This window comes from Neodiprion pinetum, chromosome 5, assembly GCF_021155775.2.
Source record: "Neodiprion pinetum isolate iyNeoPine1 chromosome 5, iyNeoPine1.2, whole genome shotgun sequence".
Classification (NCBI taxonomy): Eukaryota; Metazoa; Arthropoda; class Insecta; order Hymenoptera; family Diprionidae; genus Neodiprion; species Neodiprion pinetum.
In genome coordinates this window covers 9,194,888-9,216,768 of record NC_060236.1, presented here as the reverse complement: position 1 = coordinate 9,216,768, position 21,881 = coordinate 9,194,888, and the positions used below count along the sequence as shown (strand labels likewise).

At 38.3% G+C, this 21,881-nt stretch overlaps 1 protein-coding gene across 10 annotated transcripts in view; it reads right to left on the bottom strand.

The window, feature by feature from the left end:
• Positions 1-13: 13 nt before the first annotated feature.
• Positions 14-21,881, bottom strand: part of LOC124220210 (rho guanine nucleotide exchange factor 10) — a 61,069-nt gene continuing 39,201 nt past the window's right edge. For 5 of the 10 annotated variants that reach the window (XM_046628757.2, XM_046628758.2, XM_069136563.1 and 2 more), the window contains 10 exons: positions 7,546-7,759; positions 7,231-7,471; positions 6,808-6,990; positions 6,352-6,648; positions 6,135-6,227; positions 5,825-6,049; positions 5,584-5,745; positions 5,282-5,488; positions 4,883-5,197; positions 14-4,794 (listed from right to left, as the gene is read on the bottom strand). In XM_046628757.2, coding sequence (XP_046484713.1) covers positions 2,926-4,794; positions 4,883-5,197; positions 5,282-5,488; positions 5,584-5,745; positions 5,825-6,049; positions 6,135-6,227; positions 6,352-6,648; positions 6,808-6,990; positions 7,231-7,471; positions 7,546-7,759 — 3,806 coding nt within the window. In that variant the 3' untranslated portion in view covers positions 14-2,925. Of the gene's footprint in view, positions 4,795-4,882; positions 5,198-5,281; positions 5,489-5,583; positions 5,746-5,824; positions 6,050-6,134; positions 6,228-6,351; positions 6,649-6,807; positions 6,991-7,230; positions 7,472-7,545; positions 7,760-10,489; positions 10,778-19,182; positions 19,202-19,420; positions 20,007-21,881 lie in introns of those variants that run through there. The other 5 variants (XM_046628760.2, XM_046628764.2, XM_046628759.2 and 2 more) reach the window with 5 other exon arrangements.

Here is a 21,881-nt window from a genome sequence, read left to right as displayed (position 1 = left end):
AAACAAGCAAACCAAACTTTAACTCAATTTAACAAATTCAACTAATACTTCATGATAATTTACAACAGATTTTTTTACCACAAATAAAGATTGGATACCTATATCTTTCATATTGTTAGATTCGTAATCCAGAGGGACAATGCTCCGACTAGTAACGCGGATTAAAATGTTTATATTCTCATAGATGTATAGTGATTGTAAGTAATTTCAATTGTTTAATAACACAATGAAATACTGTATGGCAGAAACTAGTTTTCAATACTATTTAGTTTTAACGCTATGTACAATTTCAAATAGGTACTTATATTTATTCTGGATATATGTGTTTATGGATGCATATCTGGTTGATTATTTTACAACATAAATGCCATTGGATATTAGTTAATGGACGTCGCCGCGCTACAATTTGACGCAAAACTATAATGATGAGGCATGGCTTGCAATCGAGCAATAATGCATATAACGTATAAAATACAAAGAAGCCAGTCAAATTTGTTTGTCAACAACACATCTAAAGCTAATATATCAAAAAACCATTTGTTGCCAGACTTCTCCATATTTATACATGAGGAATTAAGCAAATACAGATGCATGTGAAAGCAGAAGTTTTATTTGAATCATCGAAAGAAGGACATTATATTTATATGACACCGACTTTATAAAATTAATGAATCAAAGCATGTCTTTCGACTATTATCAATGTTTGTGTTCGTATTTACATGTATCACCGACAGAAACCCATGCCTTACTTTGGTCACAATTATCTAGAGAATATTCAACTCGTTTGATCGCAAAATAAACTTGCGTTTCATCTCAATAATCTGTATTTGTATGAAGATTTACTAGTGAATGTTCCGAACCTAGCAATATTGACGTGAATATCCAATAGCATATAACATATACGTACTTCATTAGGGTGCTTCATTTTTAGGCGATATTTTTTTTTTGTTTGTGCTACCTGAAAATCTGATACTTTATACAAAATAAAAAATTATGCCGCCGGGTAAAAGGCTTAAAGTGCAATAGCGGCTTAGCTCATTTAAAAATTCAATTTCCTATTTAAATAACACGGAAAAATTTTTTTTTTCGGTTTCAACTTGATTTTTCGACGTGAAAAAACTTTTTTTGGAAAAAACGCGTGTATAGCTTTTGAAGGGCATAAAATTTGCTACAAAAAGTTCCTCTGCGTAAATCCCCCCCGACCAACAGCTTTTGAGTTATAGAGCTGCGAAGATGAATGTTTATTATATTTCACATCAAATCATTTCTAAATCTAGATTTATTATTTTTACATCAAATAATAATTTGCTATAGACAATAAAACGATTTTCTCGAGTCATTATATAATTCAGGTTTCTAATTTAAAAAATTATTTTTGAATAAAATACAAAAAAAAAATTTTTCTGTGTTATTTAAATAGGAAATTGAATTTTTAAATGAGCTAAGCCGCTATTGCACTTTAAGCCTTTTACCCGGCGGCATAATTTTTTATTTTGTATAAAGTATCCGATTTTCAGGTAGCACAAACAAAAAAAAAATATCGCCTAAAAATGAAGCACCCTAGTACTTCATATAGTAGGTAGACCTTAATGTCAGTATTGGGCTAGATTTATATACTTTGCGAAATCAGAGCATCATTTTCATGTTGAAACAAGATTTGAATCGCTTTTTATATATATTTCACGTCATTAAAGAAAAAACAAGAATACTTTGCTGAATTCATAAACGCGGTGAAAAAATAAGAGCAAGTACCATATCTTGTATGAATAAGAGAGGCAATGCTCTATCAGAGATCATGATAATCTGTACAATGTTCCTAAGAGATCGCTCAATTGAACTTATAGTTACATTTTGCGATAAGAATTGTCGTACGACAATACAATGAGCGCGAATATTCAATTAACATATAAAGAGATTCAATATGAGTAAATTAGAATTATGATTTCAAAATGGGGTGATTTTTAGTCATATGACATTGAATCGCTATGCGAACTGTCTAGTTGCTCATATTATGAGAAATTCTAATTATTGTAATTTCACTTTGGCAGATAAATACGTGTTCATGTTCTTCTGGCTACAATTCTTTATTCTTTATATTTTCGTGACTCTTCACCAGTCCATATCATTGAGCTCAACTGAACCAGCGTGCTGTGCTATTATCACTAAACATTACAATGATTAAAAAATAATCACTCAGATAACACACGTGCATTAACAGGCTTTGCTGTCGTATACCATACATATTTTTTCGTATAGTTTTATAAAACGTAACAAACTTTCTTGATCCCTTACACTTCTAAAGCTACGTAAATAATTTCAACAAAATAAAGACTTAGCACCTGCCTGAATTTCTGCAACGTTACATATTTCAATTGGGATTATAAGTAATAAGCATATTACTTTATTTGTGTTAAAGCTGTTATCCCCAGAAATAACATATGCGTATTTTTACGCGGCTGGATGTAAATGTGTTAGAGCATAACTTGAAAGAAAGATTCAATAAAAAAATCGTATTCAACAACTTTGCAATTACTTTTTCGAGGCATGCACTACACACTTTTTTTTACCATTCACTGTCACAGTGTAATAGCAAGTGAAGTTATGAAATATGGTGACACATATCTTATTCCTTATTATTCAGATCAAAGTTTAATTGATGCTCGTTTCTTTTTATTTTTTTTTTTTAGCATATGTCATGTCAAAACTTTCACGGAACGTCTACAATCTCAGGATAATTCATCATAAATAATAGACGTTTCCTGCATTGACTGCGTTGTATTACGAGTATTTGAAATTTACGTCGTTACCGCAGTGGATAAAATCTGATCTTTCAAAGTTTAAATAATCTCAGCCACCAATCCGTGGCAATGGCGAGTGATACTGCCTTTACTAGAATAAATCTAGCAGGTCTATTATGAATGGGTATCATAACTTCATTTCCCACAACACAATATGAGCATCATTACTATTAGGATCTTTTAAAGTGTAAGTTGACTTCGGATTTTTATCTACAACAGATTGAATGTTTGGTAATCTCCAATTAATGTACCCTCGTCCACCCATTAGAGTTAAAACTGTTCTTTTAGGCTGATCAATTTGCTGTGATCCTTTATTTTTCTTACCGTTTACTTTTGATTTTACCACTGGCGTTATATCCTTAACAGGTGGGGTTGTGTTGTTGGAAGCAGGTATTGTTATCTCATATGGAGCATTTCTGCTAGCATTGCTACTGTTTCGTGATAACTTTCCAGCTTTTAGTGATAGGTTTTCTTCAGATCCCGACGATGTATACAACGAACTCGCATGCGAATCTACAGACCAGTTAGATAGATCCAGAGACCTGGGTCTAGTGATCTTCATTTTCAACCTCCGGTCCAAAGTGCTTACTTTGTTCGGTATAGCTGCTAGTTCCGGATCGCTCTGTCTTAGAGTCTCATAAATAGGATCGATACCAGAGCTATTTTCATTTTCATAATCTTTGACGTACATCAATTCACCGTACAATCCATACACGTCGCAGTTCTCACCCGAACTTTGCGAACTTGTTATAGAACTGGATAATAAACAACCGCCACAACCTAAACCTCGAGGGAGGGTTTTTGATCCTCGATACTCGTTTTCCTTGCTTCTTTTACGCCTCAGCATAACAGGGCTGCTCGTTAGCTGTTGTTTGAATTTAGCCATGTTGCTGGAGAGGGAAGCATCTAAACTGGCCCTATCTCTTGGCCGATGGTTATGCTCAACATCTTTGTTTCTAAGTTGAACATTGTCCTCTTCAATGATTTCTTCCTTGATGCAGTTAGTTGTATTTTTGTTGTTTTGTATAGCTAATAAAAAGGTGATTGGACCGAAATGGGCATGATAGGATATGTTGACGCGTCCGCTGATTATAGGAACTCCTTCCAATCGAGGAAGCGGAATGGTAAGACTTATACCAACATTTGTACCTACCCAGAGCAACCCCTTACAAGCCATCAGCGCCGTCACAGTCACGACAGCTTGGTTATTGTTCAAGTTATCACCGCAAGAATTATTTGAACTACTAGGCTTTGTTACCCTAAGTACATTTGAGGCGATGTTAATGTCTTGAAGGTGCTTGAACGTCTCCGTATGATAGAGACAAACTGTGCTAGAATTTTTCAGCGAAACCCACAGTCCAACTCCGGAATGAGCCATAAGTTTAACATTTCCGACGTGCTCATGCTGTGCGCTAAAGCTTTTTGTTACTTCTCCGTTATTGCCGTTAAGTACCCAAACTTTTTTACCACAGGCGGCATATACAAATGTATTTATTGGCATTAGGCAGGAAACCGGATCATTTCCCAGCGATATTTCCAAAGGATTTCTGAGAAGCCAGCTTCCATCAAATTGTCTTATGAACATCAACAATGATCCGGTACCTAGCGCCACAAAAACATTGTCGCAATGATATTTTATTTGTACTACAGATCCAGAGACTGGATAACTCCCTAGCTCTTCCTGTTTCTCTGGCTCTGAAGCTGCATAGATGATTAATTTTCGAGAATCTGTCCCCATCCATACAAGATCGCTGGCAAGTGTAACTGGCTCATTGTAAAGACCCTTGACAAATTCAACAGCCGCAACTCTTGTTTCAACCAAATCGAACGCAATAATTTGTTTTAGAGCTGTAGTTGTTGCTGTAGTTGATTGTCCAAATACTGTAACGTGACTTGACACTCCATCACTGGTACAGATCCATAAGTAACTCTGATTTCTTCCTCGCCGTCGTGTCGGGCGAGGATTTTGTGTCGTGTAGTAACAACCGCAGCGCACCTATAAACAAATATCTTTGAGCTCGCATACTTTGTCTCAAGTGTCGAGTTTTGTAAACAAGAAAAAAATGTATTTCTGTACAACATACCTCCGATTGATGTTGCGAGTGATATACAGGTTGTGAGCTAACAAACAGAGGCATTTTTGTCGAAGGTCTCTGTTCTTGTTCGGGAACTTCCCACGCTGGTGAATTATTAGGATCTAGAGCGAGCTGGGCGAGTCTCAGCTCCGTTACCCAATCTTTTTTGACAAACGGATTTTCAGTCTGAAATGTATACATCTGGCCCTGTTTCGTTGTTAGTTGTAGACAACAGCTGTCTGCCCATATCATATCCTCGTCTTTCTGTTGTATCGACGATTGTATGGATTGTAAGATTTGTTTTGTATTCTCCGGAGTCATACCCTGCAATAAAGTTGATTTAATGCAATCCAATGAGAGAACAAAACGTCTCGTTGCAATTAAAAATATTTAATACAGTTAACTCACGTTATACGACCCTTTGAGTTGAGCGACAAGATCACTTATCCTTGACATGACTTCGTAATCTTGCATCAAGTCACTCATTTCGGCACACAAACTATCTGCACCTGCCTGCCCACACTCTCCGCTTCTATCAGATTTCAAGCTGCCGCCTTTATTCAATCCAGCCGTTAATAAACGTCTTAATGTTGGCGAAGTACTGGTATCCTGAATCTTTAATTGAATTTTTCCCATAAGAACTCCCGAATAAAATTGTCATTCTCTGTACTAGAATTTGAGGAAAGTAAAGGAAAAATCAGTAAATATACCTCAACGTCAGCAACAGGATATGTCCACTTTAAGCTTAGGCGTTCACTGCCAGAAAAATCCTCAGTAGATCTTGGTGCAACAGATACGCATACAACTAAGTCATTTAATAGTAACAGTCTTCTTCTTTTAGACTTGGTAATCATTCCATTTTGATTGAATTCCTGAAATGGGAATATTTTAAATCATTCAATCAATGCATATAATAAAATCTCGTAGTTTATGAGTCACTTCAACACTTACCAGTTGCGTAACGTTATCCTCTCTAATTAGATAACGCGAAGAAGAGGAAAGGGGACGATGAGAGAGTTTGCCAGAAACGTGACGTAACATTTCCTTAAATGCTTGGAATTGTTCAGCCTCACGTTTCCTCTCGTTTAACATCTCTGCCAGGCTCTCTAGTTGGGTCAATGCCAGCTGCAACGACATTCTGTCATGATGCCCTTGGGGCGTATGTTTTAATAAGTCCTGAAATGCACACGTAGTAATAATTAATATAAGAAATCTCGATTCACTGAGCAATGAAAGTAATTGTAACTCAGTTCAAGCTTACTTGTAAAAATAATATAAATTGTGGAAACCTCTGAACTGGTTTCACCATCAGTCCAAAAAATGACAATCTGTCGTGCGCGCTAATTTGTTTGACCTGAAAATTAAGACACATGTATTTCAAAATATTCTTTTCTTGCTAAGAATCAAGCGTCGCAAACAAACTGTTACAGAATTGGTGAGTTGTTTGAACAAGAAGAGTCAATGACAAGTTGACAAACCTTAAAAAAATCAGACAGAGCAGTCTTTCGCTTTGATTCCTGTTTAGCCAGATCCATTGCGACGGAAAAGTTGTTAATAAAGCCGCTATATATGTCCAATACAATAGCCTTGCTAAAGCTCGCAACAAACACGTCACCTAATTTTTCATCCTTATCCCATGATCGTACACACTCAGCTAGAGCTATTCTGAACAACGTGTGACACTGCAATATTTCTGGTAGCCTGTGAAATAACGTAGCTATTTTTGACTGGCCAAGTACAGGTGGAGATGATTCTTCCAGAGGCTTTTTATAATCCTATAAGAATATTGTAAAATAAACAATAATCAGAGCATTAATGAGAAAAGTTGGTGTTATAATCTCCATATTTGACAGTGTAACAATTGCGCGACCACTCCATATGTTCACAAAATAAGTAGGAATAATAGAAAGAAAAAAAACTGAGGATGAACATACATTAACAAGCCTTTGCAGGGTAGCAACATAGCTATTTTCCGAGTGAACAATCGCGGCTACAATATGTCTTCTCTTGAGTTGTTGAGGTGTCAAATTAGAAGGAACAGGAGGAAGAGTTGGCGGCGCTTGTCTGCGCTGCTGCATACATTGAAACTGTACCATAGCTCCATTTTCCTCTTCAACCTAAGCGCAAGTATAAGAAAATATTCAAAATATTTTCGAAGTATACAGTGCAATTGATACACAGAATTCCGAAAATTTTATAGGATTTTGATCATTTCCAGACATACTGAATGTCCTCGTGAAACAGAATACTTTTGATTTTTCTAAATTAAACATATCTAAATCGTATGTAATGATTCTTCCTGTGATATATCATATGCGACTTGTATGAAATCTTTCTGAAAATTAACTCAAACATACCTCGCGCAACTGTGGCATCTGCGAAGCTTTCATCGGGCTGGTTAAGGAAATGGTGTCACACGTATCCACATCGTACTGATTTGTGGATCCCCTCCGGATACTAAACCACCTCGAAAGTCTGCCTTGGTTGTTAGGCGACTCTAGCGGCTCCGGCGGATTGTTCACCCTCAAATTCTGAGACCTCCATTTGTCACAAAGCGTTCGTGCCTTGTGTAAAGTATTCCTCAACTGACCGTTGCTCCTGTTGTGAAATTGAAGGTAGTTAAAGGAACAGATGTTGATCAAGATAAAAAAAATATTTCACTCAATACTCACTTAATACTGATATTACTTTTCTCGCTCTCATCATCAGAAGAAAGGTCATGATCGGATGCAGAACACCAAGAATCCTCGCTACGCGCAGACTGAGTTGACTGCGTCGACCTCGTTGCCTCCAACGGAGGATGAGGATTTCTGTGCTGTTGGCTAGCTGACTCCATTCTAGCTGAGCCTACGTCATCCCATGATCTACATCTTGAACGGGGCTCATCTTTAACAGAAAAATACATCAAAAATTAATAAGAGAAAGTTATCAAACCGTCGTTTCATGTGTAATAATAATAAACAAAAGACCATTAATACCTGTACGAATTTCATCACAAGCAAATGATCTCTACAATGACGATAAACAAAATTTGCATTTTTTCGATTCCTCAGCTTCAAATATGACGTTATTCTCTGCAAAATATCTGTCACAAAGACTCTTGACATAAAAATATATTTTTTTCAAATAGCTTCAACTATATCAGCGAATATCCATGTTGGAAACTTGTAGGCGAGCTTTGTTATATGTTACTTGTCCCGCTTTCGTTTCAAGTATAGACATATCTAGATTTAAAACCTCATAAATGAGTTTTCATATCGCATCCTACAATGCAGCAATCGCTGATTAGCTGCATCATGTATGTACAAATCGTAGGCAGACGCGCATACCGCAAATTATTTGTAATACTACCGCGTGGGTAAATAAAGAGTGCAGATTACCGCATTCGAATGCACGTATTGTACATACATACGTACACACGATATATGCAGCCGGTTGAAGTCGAGCAAAACACATCGAGCGTATCGTCCGTTATAATACATGTACCTACCTATATCCTCGAAACACGACACGCAACAGTAATTATTAGTTATAATTGCGTAGTTATGTATTCATTGTCGAGTTCTTTGATCGCGGGATAATATCAGTTTCTCGTTTCAATGTAATAAATTAAAAGCAAGACATGGATAGTAAATCTATATAAAGATATTTGTTAAATGCATATTTCGTAGGCAGTCGTGAATCTTCTCTGCTTCCATTTTATCTCATCGTCCGGTCTTAATAGATCATGATAATGCAAATTTAATCATAAGTCGACGAGGATTGCGCGAATGAAAACGTTCCACTAAAAACGACATACATAGTTATGCACTCGACCTCGATTATAATGCAAAAAAGATTCCCGGCGACCTTTTATTTCTTTACAGTGCGTAGATATATACATACAGATTATTATATGTATGTATAATAATAATCCTCTGACATCAATTTGCAGTTAAATCGCCGATCCCCCTCACTTCAACTTCGCACAAAACGTTATGTGCGCTTCCATTCAATTTTTTTTTTATTCAAACCCACATATCAATGAGCGTGATTCATAGGAACAGTGATTAGTCATGAGAAAGAGAACTCAATTTGAGGTGAGAGAGCGATTATATAGCGACACACTCGATAATCGAAAAAACGACTTAACTTTACTTTCATCATTATGCTCATTTACATTGTTTAATGGTAGATCGGCGTCAACTATTAGCGGACCGAGAAAATAAGTCTGAATCAAATTCAACGGGTAGCAAAAAATGGTTGCGTTCTGTTTCTCGACCAGATTTCCAAGACCACATAACGCATATTCTATACAAGATTGCCTTCGTAGTCCCGGAGATAACTATTAGAGTTGTGGAACTAAAAACTTGGGCGTAGTCGCGGTTTTGTTCAGAAATCGTCAAAGAAAACTTACGCGAGTATAAAAGAAAAAGAGACATTTCACGTTACACAGCTTGAACATGAATACGATGCTGTATACCTACTTTATAATCACAGAGAAATTTGAAAGGTTGTGACTTTAACAAGTCGATAACGTGAACACTCAATGAATTTTTGTTCTTTTTAATATATTGATAAGAACATTCAAAGATCCGAAATTATTTTTAGCGGTCGTGACTTATATGATTTTATGAATCACAGATCAGTGTAGAAATATCAATCCAAAGTAGTTCTCTTGATTGGTTTCACTGACTAGGTACCTGAAAACTTCGCAATTTGATTCGATTCTTCACGGAAGATCTGCAGTGAGAAGAAGGCAGTAAAAATAACATTTTCGTTAAAGATCGAATCGAGAAATTGTAATAAAGATAATTTCAGTCGGTCAAGAGGAAACGTAAGATAGCCTTAAGCTGAACTTTCATTCGAGTCCTGTATTGTCACCCAACCCACGAATTTGACCGACAGTGTGACGTAACGAATTTCAAATCTCCTTAATAGCAATGACTCATGGATTTGAAGTACCTGGAGTAAAAAGGGAAGCGTACCTCCATCTTTTCGTTGTTCCATAACAATGTGAAAAATAATATCGACTAGAGATACAATCGATGCCTGCATAAATGCGAACGATTCATAAATGAAACAAACATCTACCGGTCACCGAGTAATCTCTCACTCTATTTTGACTAACAAACCTGTTGCACCTGCATGCTTAATGCTCAGATTTATTCCAACAAATGTATTGCATATATATATAGTATATATACCTATAAAATATCTCACACCATAGCATTTATGGTCCTGGTTTTAAACTTCCGTTATCGTAGCTGTAATACACGAGACGAAAGATGACGCGGACTGCTTCTTCATCTTTGTTTTAACCATAATAAAGATAACCGTCAATATACGGAAGCACTTTTATATCATACACAAAATACTGAACGGTTTCATTGGCGAATAAGCATCTTTCGCATTGACTATCCATGTCAAACAAGATCAGCAGTTTCGGACGATGACAGTGATACCACGTGAAAATTAAATCAACGAGATTTTTTCACCAACATGAATCAATACAAGTATTAACGATTCAAGACGGAATTAACCATCCGACATAAATATCGCAGTTATGAATCCGACAAAACAGCGTGCTGCACAACACAAGACCGTATTATATCCAATTCAACACATGTGTAGTACCTACGTCTTATACCTACACACGAGGCAAAGAGCGGTGTAAAAAGAAAGGTCTTTCGAGGTGATGTTTCAGGGCGATGAGAACGAGGCGAGTACGGTTCGGTGCCAGTGCTCATTGTTGAACCTAATATGCCGGGATTCAGTGATTTGCGTGTATCGTCGTGTAGGTGCGTATGGGCAGCAGTTGCGTGGGTAGTAAACGAACAGGTTCAGAGCGTAGATTGTTCTCCCGAGTTTGATGACTGTGGCACCGGAGCTCCGGTACACGGAGTGGGTATAATATACGCTTTACTTCGAGGTCTGTCAATGCTGCTGCGACTCGCCTGCATACGTGGATTACCTACTTGCTGCTTCAGGTGTGCCTCCGCGCACTAGTCACTACTGATGCACCGCGCACAGTGTGCACCGGAGGTTCGACTGGTGGATCGTGTGTCGTCACAATATGCATATACGTCGTATATAATAACGCCACATCGCACAGAAGAGAGAGAGAGCGAGAGAGAGAGAGAATGAGTGGGTGGGGAGAGACAATATCTGTTGCTTATTATGCACGTTGAACGATCGACCGTTTCAACTCACTCTCTCCGTTTAACTCTGTCTGTTCTTCCCTGCCACGGCACAAGCTAGGCGCAGTCAATCTAGTCAATTCAATGACGGATGTGACTATTAATAAAACCTAGGTATATAAAGGTAGACGGATTACGTAATTAATATTATTAGTGTACCGCGTACGTACATTCACGTTACATTTTCATTTGTAGTACACGTGATCGGATCTGGTATGGTTGAAAAGAATGGGATTGAATATTGAAGGCTTTACAAACTCCTTTGATGTTATTAGTCGAGTTGTTGTAACGTTGCATGAATTAAGAATGAATCGTTCTTAAGCAATCTTAAGATGCGATATTGTCTGAAATTCGGTAAACGGTATATAAATAAAACGAAACGTCCGTACCTTTTATAAACTCGACTACGTACTTCGAAGTCATTCTGTAATTACAAAATACATTGAATTTTCCTCCAATATCTTGTTGGATAACGTGACTAACTTCAACCGCATGTAAAAAGGAAAGAATCATCTTGCGTTGTTATTACAGATCACGCGCGGAAACAAACCACAATTACCCGATTACGAAGAACATGACGATAAACGATTGTTATACATATAGCTTTAAATAAATCTTGCGACGATAAGGAGCGACAAATCGGTTATTTTTTTGTATCCCTTTCTTTTCAACGTGCGTAATAACGCGGATCGTGTAAAAGAGATTAGTAAAAATCAAGCGATGCATTGTTTTCAAAACAAAGAATTGTCTGCACTTGCCTTTTCATATACGAAGTAACGTGCGATGACCGGCGAAAAAAAAAATCACCCCGCGTATAACAACAACAATGATTTTCGAGAACACTATTATTTCCTTGTCCCCGCAGTTATTCTCAGAAACGATATACTGACAATTGTAACACGTATTACATTCTGTATAAACACTGGATTTTTGAAAGAATGCGACGTGTGAGATAATTTCCTTTGTACGCGGGTGTTGCATGTAATCCGTGTGTGTTTAATCCGTGTAATACACGAAGAGGGAGTTCAACAGTTTAGGGACGTCGACCGCGGAATGCAACGACTCGAGGAGTCGTCGCCAGCAGACTGGAATGAAACTGACAAGATAGGCGGGTTGGTTACGAGCGGATGCAAATGATAACAGTGAGTTGAGCTTATGAACCCCCATGCGCGACCCCAATGATCGTCATGACTGGATGTGGATGGGATCTATTTTAAAGTTCATCGCAAGTTTAAAACTTGAAACGTACAAGCGCGCGTCGTTTACACACACTGCGTCCAACCTACTCGTCGTTCATTGTCAGACGTACAAATCGATTGGATAACAAAGAGTTGCTGTAACAACCGCAACTCGATGAAGCGATGCTGCATATTTGTGCCGCTTATTCATAGAGGCCGGATCGATACATCCCATCTTGAAGGATTTTCAATTGTTGATATAAACTCCAATCACAGATTCGTTTTTATTTTCATATGGAGAAACAAAAAGTCATTTAATTTACAAGTTATTCATTTTCATTTGACCCGTAGACAAAGTTCTTTCCATCATGAAAAAGAGAAGAAAAAAATTACATCTCGATTTTGATCTGAATCGATGCAACTTTTTGTAACTTATAACTGACTAAGGATTTAGTTTTCATCGGTGATATAGTTTTTGAGTTTAATTACAAGGAAACATTTTGCAGAGCCAAATGAAGTTCGTTTGTAAGTGGATGATTTTACCGAATCAGATTCACTTAAGAAACATTCAATTGTTACTCTCAAATTTTACTTCCGAATGTTTTACCGGAACGCAAAACATTGTTTCACCTCAATAAATGCACATTCTAGTAAATTTATGACTGTAAATCAATCCAAACATAAATATAACATTTGAAAACGACAACATAGTTTTCTTTGCGAAAAAATTTATGAACGTTAATGTAATTCCAGGGGCTATGTAGGTATAATGTGAACACCTCACAGTGTTCATAAAGTAAAATATGACGGCACGTTAAGGTAGACATTTGGTGAAATCGAGGAAAAAATTACTTTCATCGAAATTATATCACGGTTTGTGCACAAGCGCTACAGTTTCTGCTGTGTGTACATTCGGTGGTATGTTTTTTCAAAACTATTATTCAATCTCACGCTGTTTAGACAAAAAATGCTCAGCCTTCCCGTGTATAATTAAAGATAACATACGGTAAAATAAATTCCGATTTTACTTTCCTTCCTGCGAAAATAAGAACGTGTGTCGAAAAACTGTGAAATAAAGTATGAGTTTATTTAAAAGGGTAAATAAGTTGTTTAAATGCATCGCTACACATATAGTTATACAAATATACGTGAATTAATTTCAAAGTCTCATCACCGGTGACGAATAGGCTTACATAAAAACTGAGGATTTTGTGAGAAATTTGAACCACGTAAAGTCGGTTGAATATGCTCAACCTCCAAATGACAAATGGATTTGGGAGACTCCATTAAATTGAAAAATCCTGAAACAATAGAAATACGATAAGATTTATCTATCAGTCACACATTACATCGAAGTGTCACTTTCGTCGTCATCGTGTGATATTGAATATCAGGAAAATGTTCGACATTCATGCAGTAAGTGCTGCAAATTAATTCTCAACCATACACGATTTCTTTAGAAAACAAGAATGACAGCAACAATCCGTTTCATAGGAACGTAAAATTTGTTAGCGGAGCCTTCCAGTAGAATTAACGAAGTGCAGTTTTTATTCGAAAACACGAGGTGAATGAATTCACTGTAAATTATATCGACACGGATAGAAGTAAATTATACACACGCCTTCTTTGATAAAGCCCTCTACGCATACGTATAGGTATACATGTGTAACATCAGAGAAGATACCTCTCAATCTATCGTCTACCGCGTTGTAGTTGAATTTTATTACCCGCATTACGCTCAACAGTCACTGTATCGAATTTCGTCGAGGATCGTGGACTCGGACTCTCGAACGAATAGAAGCCGCGCCATGCAGCCTCGCCTCACTCGGTCTGCCCTTTGTTTAGGTTTCGAAACACGAGGCGTTTTAACGACGACATTGCCGTGCAAGAGAGAACCCTTTGCACAGTGAAATATTTGAGAAAAATGAGAAGTAGATGTTGGTAATTACGCGCAAAATATGCGGTGACACATGGAACATCATCACCTCTGTAGTCACAAAACGCTTAAATACCACTGCAGGCGCATAATAGATATAGCTGTATAAAAAAAGATAGAAGGCAAAAGTTAAAGTTAATCGCAGGTTTTCACCGCAGGCATGTAGAAATTAGAAGAAAAGAAAGGATAAAATGTACACTACACGGTTTCATAACGGTGGGTGGGGGGAGGGGGGGGGGGGGGGGTAAAAACGTAAACTGCGCTACCGACAAATACCGAGAGCAGGGAATAGCCGCGACGTCGATTACGCGTGGGAAAATCGCCGTATGCTGCACGTAATAAAATCCTCTCATTCTATATACATACGTATCGTACTATATATGTATATAGTATGTACACTTGGGGACAATGAATCTGAGGCGATTAATTTTTTCCACTAGACAGTTATGTTGGCAACACAGAGAAACCTACAGCGCCACAGTCGGCCGAGTGCGAAACTAACTCAATCTCAATAAACGTAACGTAACCCATGACCGTATAATCTAACCTTAGAATACCGCGGGGATGACTTGTTGGATTGACATGTATTTTAAGCTTAGATTCGACGGTCATGGGTCAGGTTATGTTTATTAAGATTGAGATTGTTTCGCGATCAGCCGACTGTGGCGCTGTAGGTTTCTCTGCGTTGCCAACGTAACTGTCTAGTGTAAAAAATTAGCCGTCTCAGATTCATTGTCCCCAATTGTACAATTAAACATTTAAATTAAAATTTCAGATGTCGAATGTCAGCGTGAACGAATTACGCGATGCAACTTTGAGGCCAGATTATAAAAATCGAATTTGAAAATGTTGGGTTTGCTGGGTATAGACAAATATATATATATATATATATATATATACACTTTTCATTTTTATTATCAGAAATCGTACGTTGAATATTCAATAAATTACCGTATTCGTAAGCGACGAAGATCACTTTGAGAATAGAAATGTAGGAAATACTGAAATTTTAAATGAAAACTTAGATATCGATGCTTTGTTTGAAATCATTTTAAAATTGTCAAAAATCTAGTACATAGATATGTTGAATTTCACTCTATACGGTGGCCAACTTTATTCGAAAGACAATTTTTTCAAATATTCACTCAACCGTATATTTTAAAAAATTTTTTTATTTTTATACAGTTGCATTGTCAAATGTTTATGAGGATGAAGTGAGTAAAGTTACTGTAACGTTGCGTGATTGGGAAACATCGTTACTTCGCACCTTTAGGAATGTCTGAAACGTAGTAAACCGTGATGGACGAAACATGGTATCATTTTGGTAAACCGATTTCTTGAAAGTCATACCAAAATTGCGTATCAATGATTTTTTCCCAAATGTTTCGTTACGTTAACGTTAAAAACTTCAGTCTCATAAATATTTAATCTTACAATCTATCACGAGTATTAATTACGATCTACAAATTCAATGGCAATATTGCATGGGTTACTGAAAAGAAAATCTGTTTCAGCGACTTTGTATAAAAGCAATTATAGTTTTCTGAATAAAATGAGCCATCGTAGAGTGAAATCGGGTTACATAATCGGTTAGATTTTTATTTCGAAAAAAGCATAGATATTTAAATTTCTGTTATAATTCCAGTAGGTGTCTTCGGGTTTTATATTTTGAAAGAAATCTTCGTATCTTCATACAATACAATAAGTTAACAAATACTCAACGTACGACAATCTCGTGTAATAAAATGTATAAAAATTATCAATTTTTGGCGAATCAACCTCTTGAAAATTACAAACAATTGATCTTCGTAGAGCTTTTTGGTACCGACTGTACAACCGACGAGAAGACCTTTTCCTCCTCCTCGTCCTCGCTTCGTTCTTTGCCGCCCTCCACAGCCGCTTTTTCACTCTCTCTCTCGCGCTCTCTCGATGAAAGAGAGGCCAAAAAGACTCTCGGATAACTCGACGACGACCCACGGTGCGAGACCCGAGGCCCTCCGCCTGCTCCTTCAGCCTTGTCAACGGACGAAACGTTCAACCAGCGAGGGCTATTCTCTTCTTCACCAGCATAACATATTATTCCCTCTCTCAACGAGAGAACGACGACTCTCTCTTTATTACTGTACCAGCTACCCACGATAGTTTTTTCTGCTCCGCGATACGTCACATTACACACACACACGTATACACAGATGGCGGTATGTGTAGAAATTGGTGTGTGGCTGCTACTCGTTTACATGGAGTGCCCGCAAACAGTCCGTGTTTAACCGAGATACTTACGCACGCGTTATATGTATAAACATTATCCGCATGCCGCTTCGCTATTTTCACCGAATTCTACCGGGGGCGAGGTTAAAATTCCAAATCTGACAAGTTCGTTGGAAAAACTCTTCGAGTATTTTAATTTTCTGAATTTTCCTTTATCGGAACATTGCTACATCGTAACTTGAATTTTCGGAATTTTTCCTTTCGGAACTTTGATCCGTCGGGTTTCCCGAACATTCGAAACTTTGTTGTTTCTTCAAAGTTTGATTCCTTTACTTCAAGTTTCGCCACCAAAATAATTTGGAATTAGCCGCTTTCGGAACCCCACCCCCACCGCGATTGCGTTGTCAGGGTTTTAACAACGCGCCGTGTATGGTAGGTATGGTATAATACGCGTACATACATGGATACAGTGTGAGCACGTTCTCAGTCCTCTTTCTTTCTTTATTCCTTGTCATTTTACGCAGTACGCGCATTCCTGTCAGCCGCAATGCAATGGTTTACAAGTACCCTGCACCACGTTTTTTTCGAACTTGAGAAATTAGAACTACCTACCACAAACGATATGCAGTGTCACAGATAATGACGAATGAAGTCAAACGAGGAAAGAGAATTGTAATTTAGTCGAATCGTTACGACACTATTATTCTTCGATTACTTTTTTTTTTTTCATCGAATGGTGCATTATAGGTGAAACAATAAAGTACCGTATTTGTTATTCTACTCGGTGACGGGAGTTACTCGAATATTAAGACTCTATATACCATCACTTTCGTATAATTGATGTACGTATTGCACATATCCAACAATATAGCTGAATACGATTAAGAAGCCCCAAGTTAGGGTCCTGTACAAACAATGGAGACCTTCCGACTCGTGAAGGGACTGACTGGTCCCGGTTTTGCATCAGGCAGCAGGTGCACAGGTATTAATGCCCTACCAAACCACTGTTTGCCGCTGCTTCGTGGGCGCAGCAGCAACAACACCACGGGTACTGCACGGATTACAAGTCTCCGGAAGAGCTAACTCACTTAACGCGTAATGGATAACCCATATAATAATCCTGGGAAATGTATACAACGCTGAACGTCGTACGCAGGAAATCGCGAACATCAAGGAACCTTGGTAACATTATTATACAGAGTTTACGCTGTTGCGTTTATTTGTAACCGCGAATTGAATTCAAAGAAAATCAATCCCGCATGACGATGCGCGGATATTGTTTATGTCATAGAGGAAATAAAAAAAAACTCGACTTAACCTTTTGAATCGCACATTTTAGTGCTCGCGTCAACTTTTATAACAATATTCCGTGATTTTTGACGTCGCTGATTAAGAATCTGAAATCAGATATTAAAAATTCATGATGGCAGATCCAAAATGGTGGAGGAAAATTTCATATTTGATAGAATACAGTGACAAAATACTGTACAGGGATTTTGGGGTCGCTGATTGGATTCTTCATTCTGAATTTAAAAAATCTGATCTCAGATTCGTAATCAGCAACCGCAAAAACCCCTAGACAGAGTTTTTTTGATCCAGCTTCGATAGAATTTGAAATTTTCGTCCGCCATGTTGGATCCGCCATCTTAAATTTTTTAAATCCAATTGTAGATTCGTAATCAGCGAACCCAAAAGTTATAAATTATGTTAAAAATGTACATGTGCGAAGGGGTAACTTCCTCGGAAATCAATTATTCCTTCAAATTTCACGATTTTTTTCAATCAATTTGTTGCTAAGAATAATAATTTACATCACATCGCAATAATTACCCGCGAGTATTGAAAACCTATTATAGTATTATATCGGAAATAGCAAGAAAACCGCAAAGAAATATGTGGAAAAGTTCTCAAAGTATAAAAAAAAAAATAAAAATACTTACCACAATGACTGAAAAGGTTCGCGAATTTCATTCGGTATAAGAGTGCAATAACATCGGGTGTGAATCTCGATCTATAATCGTCCGATTCGTACCTAAGCGTGCTTCAAATATAGCCTAACTAGGTCATTGTCCCCGAGAAATAGTACCAGTGTAACTACAACGATTTGAACTACCGAGAAACGAGCTGGAACCCCACGCGCAGCAGGCACGCACGCCTCGACATTCCACGATTTTCAAGTTTACGTTTTCGCTTGCATGCTGCAACAGTACCGGGGCAAGAACCGAGATACGTCGTTGTAACTTTTCGCCGATGGCGAGATGCGTATTCCGAAAAACGTAAACAAACGCAACGCCTGTGCGATGAATTTTCGACGAATCTTTTTTAACTCGCCATGAATTTCAACGAAACCTAACCGTGTGACAATAGGAAGCAGGTATAGAAACGCTTTGAGCCTGACACAGAGAAGAGAACAATGACTCCTACACATAATCGACCACATTCGAGGATAATCGTGCCGCACACTATATCCGGTCATCGCGTGAATGAGCCTGTGCAACAGGCATTGACACAAGGCACAAGAGTTTGTATTATGCTCCAACCGAGCAGTCGGCGCATTAATTAAACGCGAGGACAACTCGATTAATCATTACGTCCCAGCGAACAAAACTGTCCTTCGTTGCCCCGAGTTTCCGGAACGACACGTTGTAAGTACCGAGAAATCTGAGAGATCAGAATGTGCAAGCCAACAGCAGCGAGAATGCAACGCAATAGCGCACAAACACGGAGGGCTGGGACCCGGAATACACGTTTCATACCTACGTCAGATAGTGAGAGTGAACGTGAGTGAGAGAGAGGAGAGAAGAATACCTGCTTCCTGCACACGAAACACAAGCACAGCACCATGACCGCGCGCACCAGTAATAACACACGACACAAAAATTGCACCTCTCGCGTGGATGGATAAATGATGTTAATTTTAAAGAACCTTTCAACAATCTGCATTGCTTATACGCTGTACCAGCACTTATAGGTGTACACTGTAGTACATAGTACTTATGCATACATCAGAAATGGATTACGAAACACATTAGCAGTTTCAACTTACACTTGATTAGTACAACGCCGTTGTGCATTTCATCCATCGCGGGTCCCGTGGCCCGGGCTTATGCGCTTTTTTTTTCTTGTTTTTTGTTTCTGTTTAGTTATTGTTGTTTCTTTTCTTTTTTTTTTTTAAACACGCGTGCGAAGAGGCACCGACGAAGATATTATAAGGGAGTTGGGCATCTTCTCAGGCAGACACAGTTGTTTCAAACTATCTCGTGTAAATTGTAAACAATACAAATTCCTGTGAGTATGTGTATTTTTTTAAAAGGGGGTAGTCGCCCGGTCCCAACGAGCAGTCTCTCTCTTCCGTTGCGTTTCTTTCTTTATTTATCTTTTATTTTTATGTTGCCTGTTATTTTATTTATTTTTTTTCTCTTCTTTCTTCCTCTTGCCTTTCCGGTCATACACGCTCGCGAACCCCGTTCATCGTTTATTTATTTAGCGCATCCCCGGCGCAACAAACAACGCGTGACAACAAAGAGACGGTATTAACAACGTTGAGAAACATGGCTGACGACTTCGTGCCGTCCTCGTCGTCGTTGTCGTCGGCGTCGGCGTCGGATTGCTGGCCTGCGGAGCGGAGCCCGTTGAGCACTGATGGTACCCCGGCCGGCCAGCCAGCTGAAGGGGAGAGGAAATGAAATGCTCGATAGTTCTCGCCGTCGACGACAGACGGCGTACACGGACGCCTATTGTCCGTGGTTGGTTCTTGCGGCTGTTCCTCCTTATAGTTCCTCGTGCGGTGGTTGCCGACGGCGAATAGCCGTGCGTTAGTGACCCTTGCACGTGAGCGCAAGCTCCCCGACCAAAAAGTAACTCCTTGTTTATACCGTTTCATCGTTGCGAGGGAGAGGCTCGATTCGAAACTACGCTTAGGCGATTAGTTTCTGTAATGAATGCCTCTTGTTGTCCGGTTCACCCTTTAGCGGCGTTTAATCCTTTGAAGACATGTAAGAATACCTATTAGAATGGGGCTGAAGTTTGTAACGCTATTTCTAATGATTTTACGTTTTATACAATTATAGAAATGTATGAAACGAAATAAACCGGAATGAAGCAAAATTTATTCATATTTTGAAAACTCGACTACTTGAATGTCAATGTAAACTTGCAAAATAGTATTATCCCCCCCAAATGTTTCGTTGCGTTTAACGTTACTAACTTCAGTGTCATGATTTAGGGTACTCCAGCAGGTGTACGTAATTGCATGGCAACCCTTTGACTCATGGTGGTAAGTGTTCTTACCACCTACGTAATTCGTATCCATTTTGTAAATATTTACAAAACTTGTCGATATACCTTAGTACGGTTTTTTGCTTTTTCTGACAGTATACTAAAAGAATTGATTGAAACAACGTGAAATTTGAAGGAATAACTCGTTTGCAATTAAATTACCCCCTTAAGCATATACATATTATTGAGAAATTATATGTTTTTCAGGTAGCTGCTGATTCATAATCTGATGCCAGACTTCGAATATTCAAATTGGATCAAATCTAAACAAAAAATAGTTCGTAGGGGTTTTTGGGGTCAGTGATTATGAATCCGAAACAAGATTTTGAAAACTTGAAATAGCAGATCCAGTGTCGAAGACAAAAATTTATTAAATTTGGACGAAAATCATCGTTTACTAGATTTTTAGCTCGGTCATTACGAACATGACTTCAGATTTTGACAAGTCACATCGGCGGCCCTGATATGGCCGACAAAGTTTCTTAAAAAGGTGATGTCAACTATCTGAATCCACCATTTTTAATTTTGATATTCAGACTTTGAATTTAATCATAAACGAGCAAAAAAAAACTCTATGCTTAAATTTTCGTCCGAGTTTAATGAACTTTACAAACTTTTTTCCTTCGTATTGCATCCGCCATCTTGAATTTCGAAATTTTGACTTCAACTTCGTAATCGGCAAGCCCAAAAACACTATGGAAACTATACTGTTATAAAATTAGACTGAGAACAATAATGTGTGACTCAAAGGGTTGACCGGAAAGATCGTCTACAATCAGTTTGCGCTCTGATACATTACTCGAGCGGAAGACATTACGAGAGGGTTTTCTTCTCGTGAATAATACAACGTGAGTCAGAGATCCGAGGCGGCAAGGATAGACCGGCGTCGCGTCGGGTTAACCGCTTTGATTACAGCCTGGGTTATAGTGAGAAATCCTCGCTGACGCAGAAATTGTCAATTTTTAGAAGGATGAATGGACGTAAAACGAGTGCGTACGAGTCGTGAAATAGCGCGACACTCGACGTCGTACCTTCTGAAAACCGGCGTCATCGCATTGAGGAAAACCGTGCGTGAGCCCGTCGGCAACGTACCTAGATTTTGGCTTTGAATGTATAGCCGCGTTATTAGTAACAGCAGCTGTTCTCTCTCCCATATCTCGGAATCTACGCATCTGTCGGAGGCAGGAAGGATCTCTGTACCAAACAGCTCTCTTCCTGCCGTGCTCTGT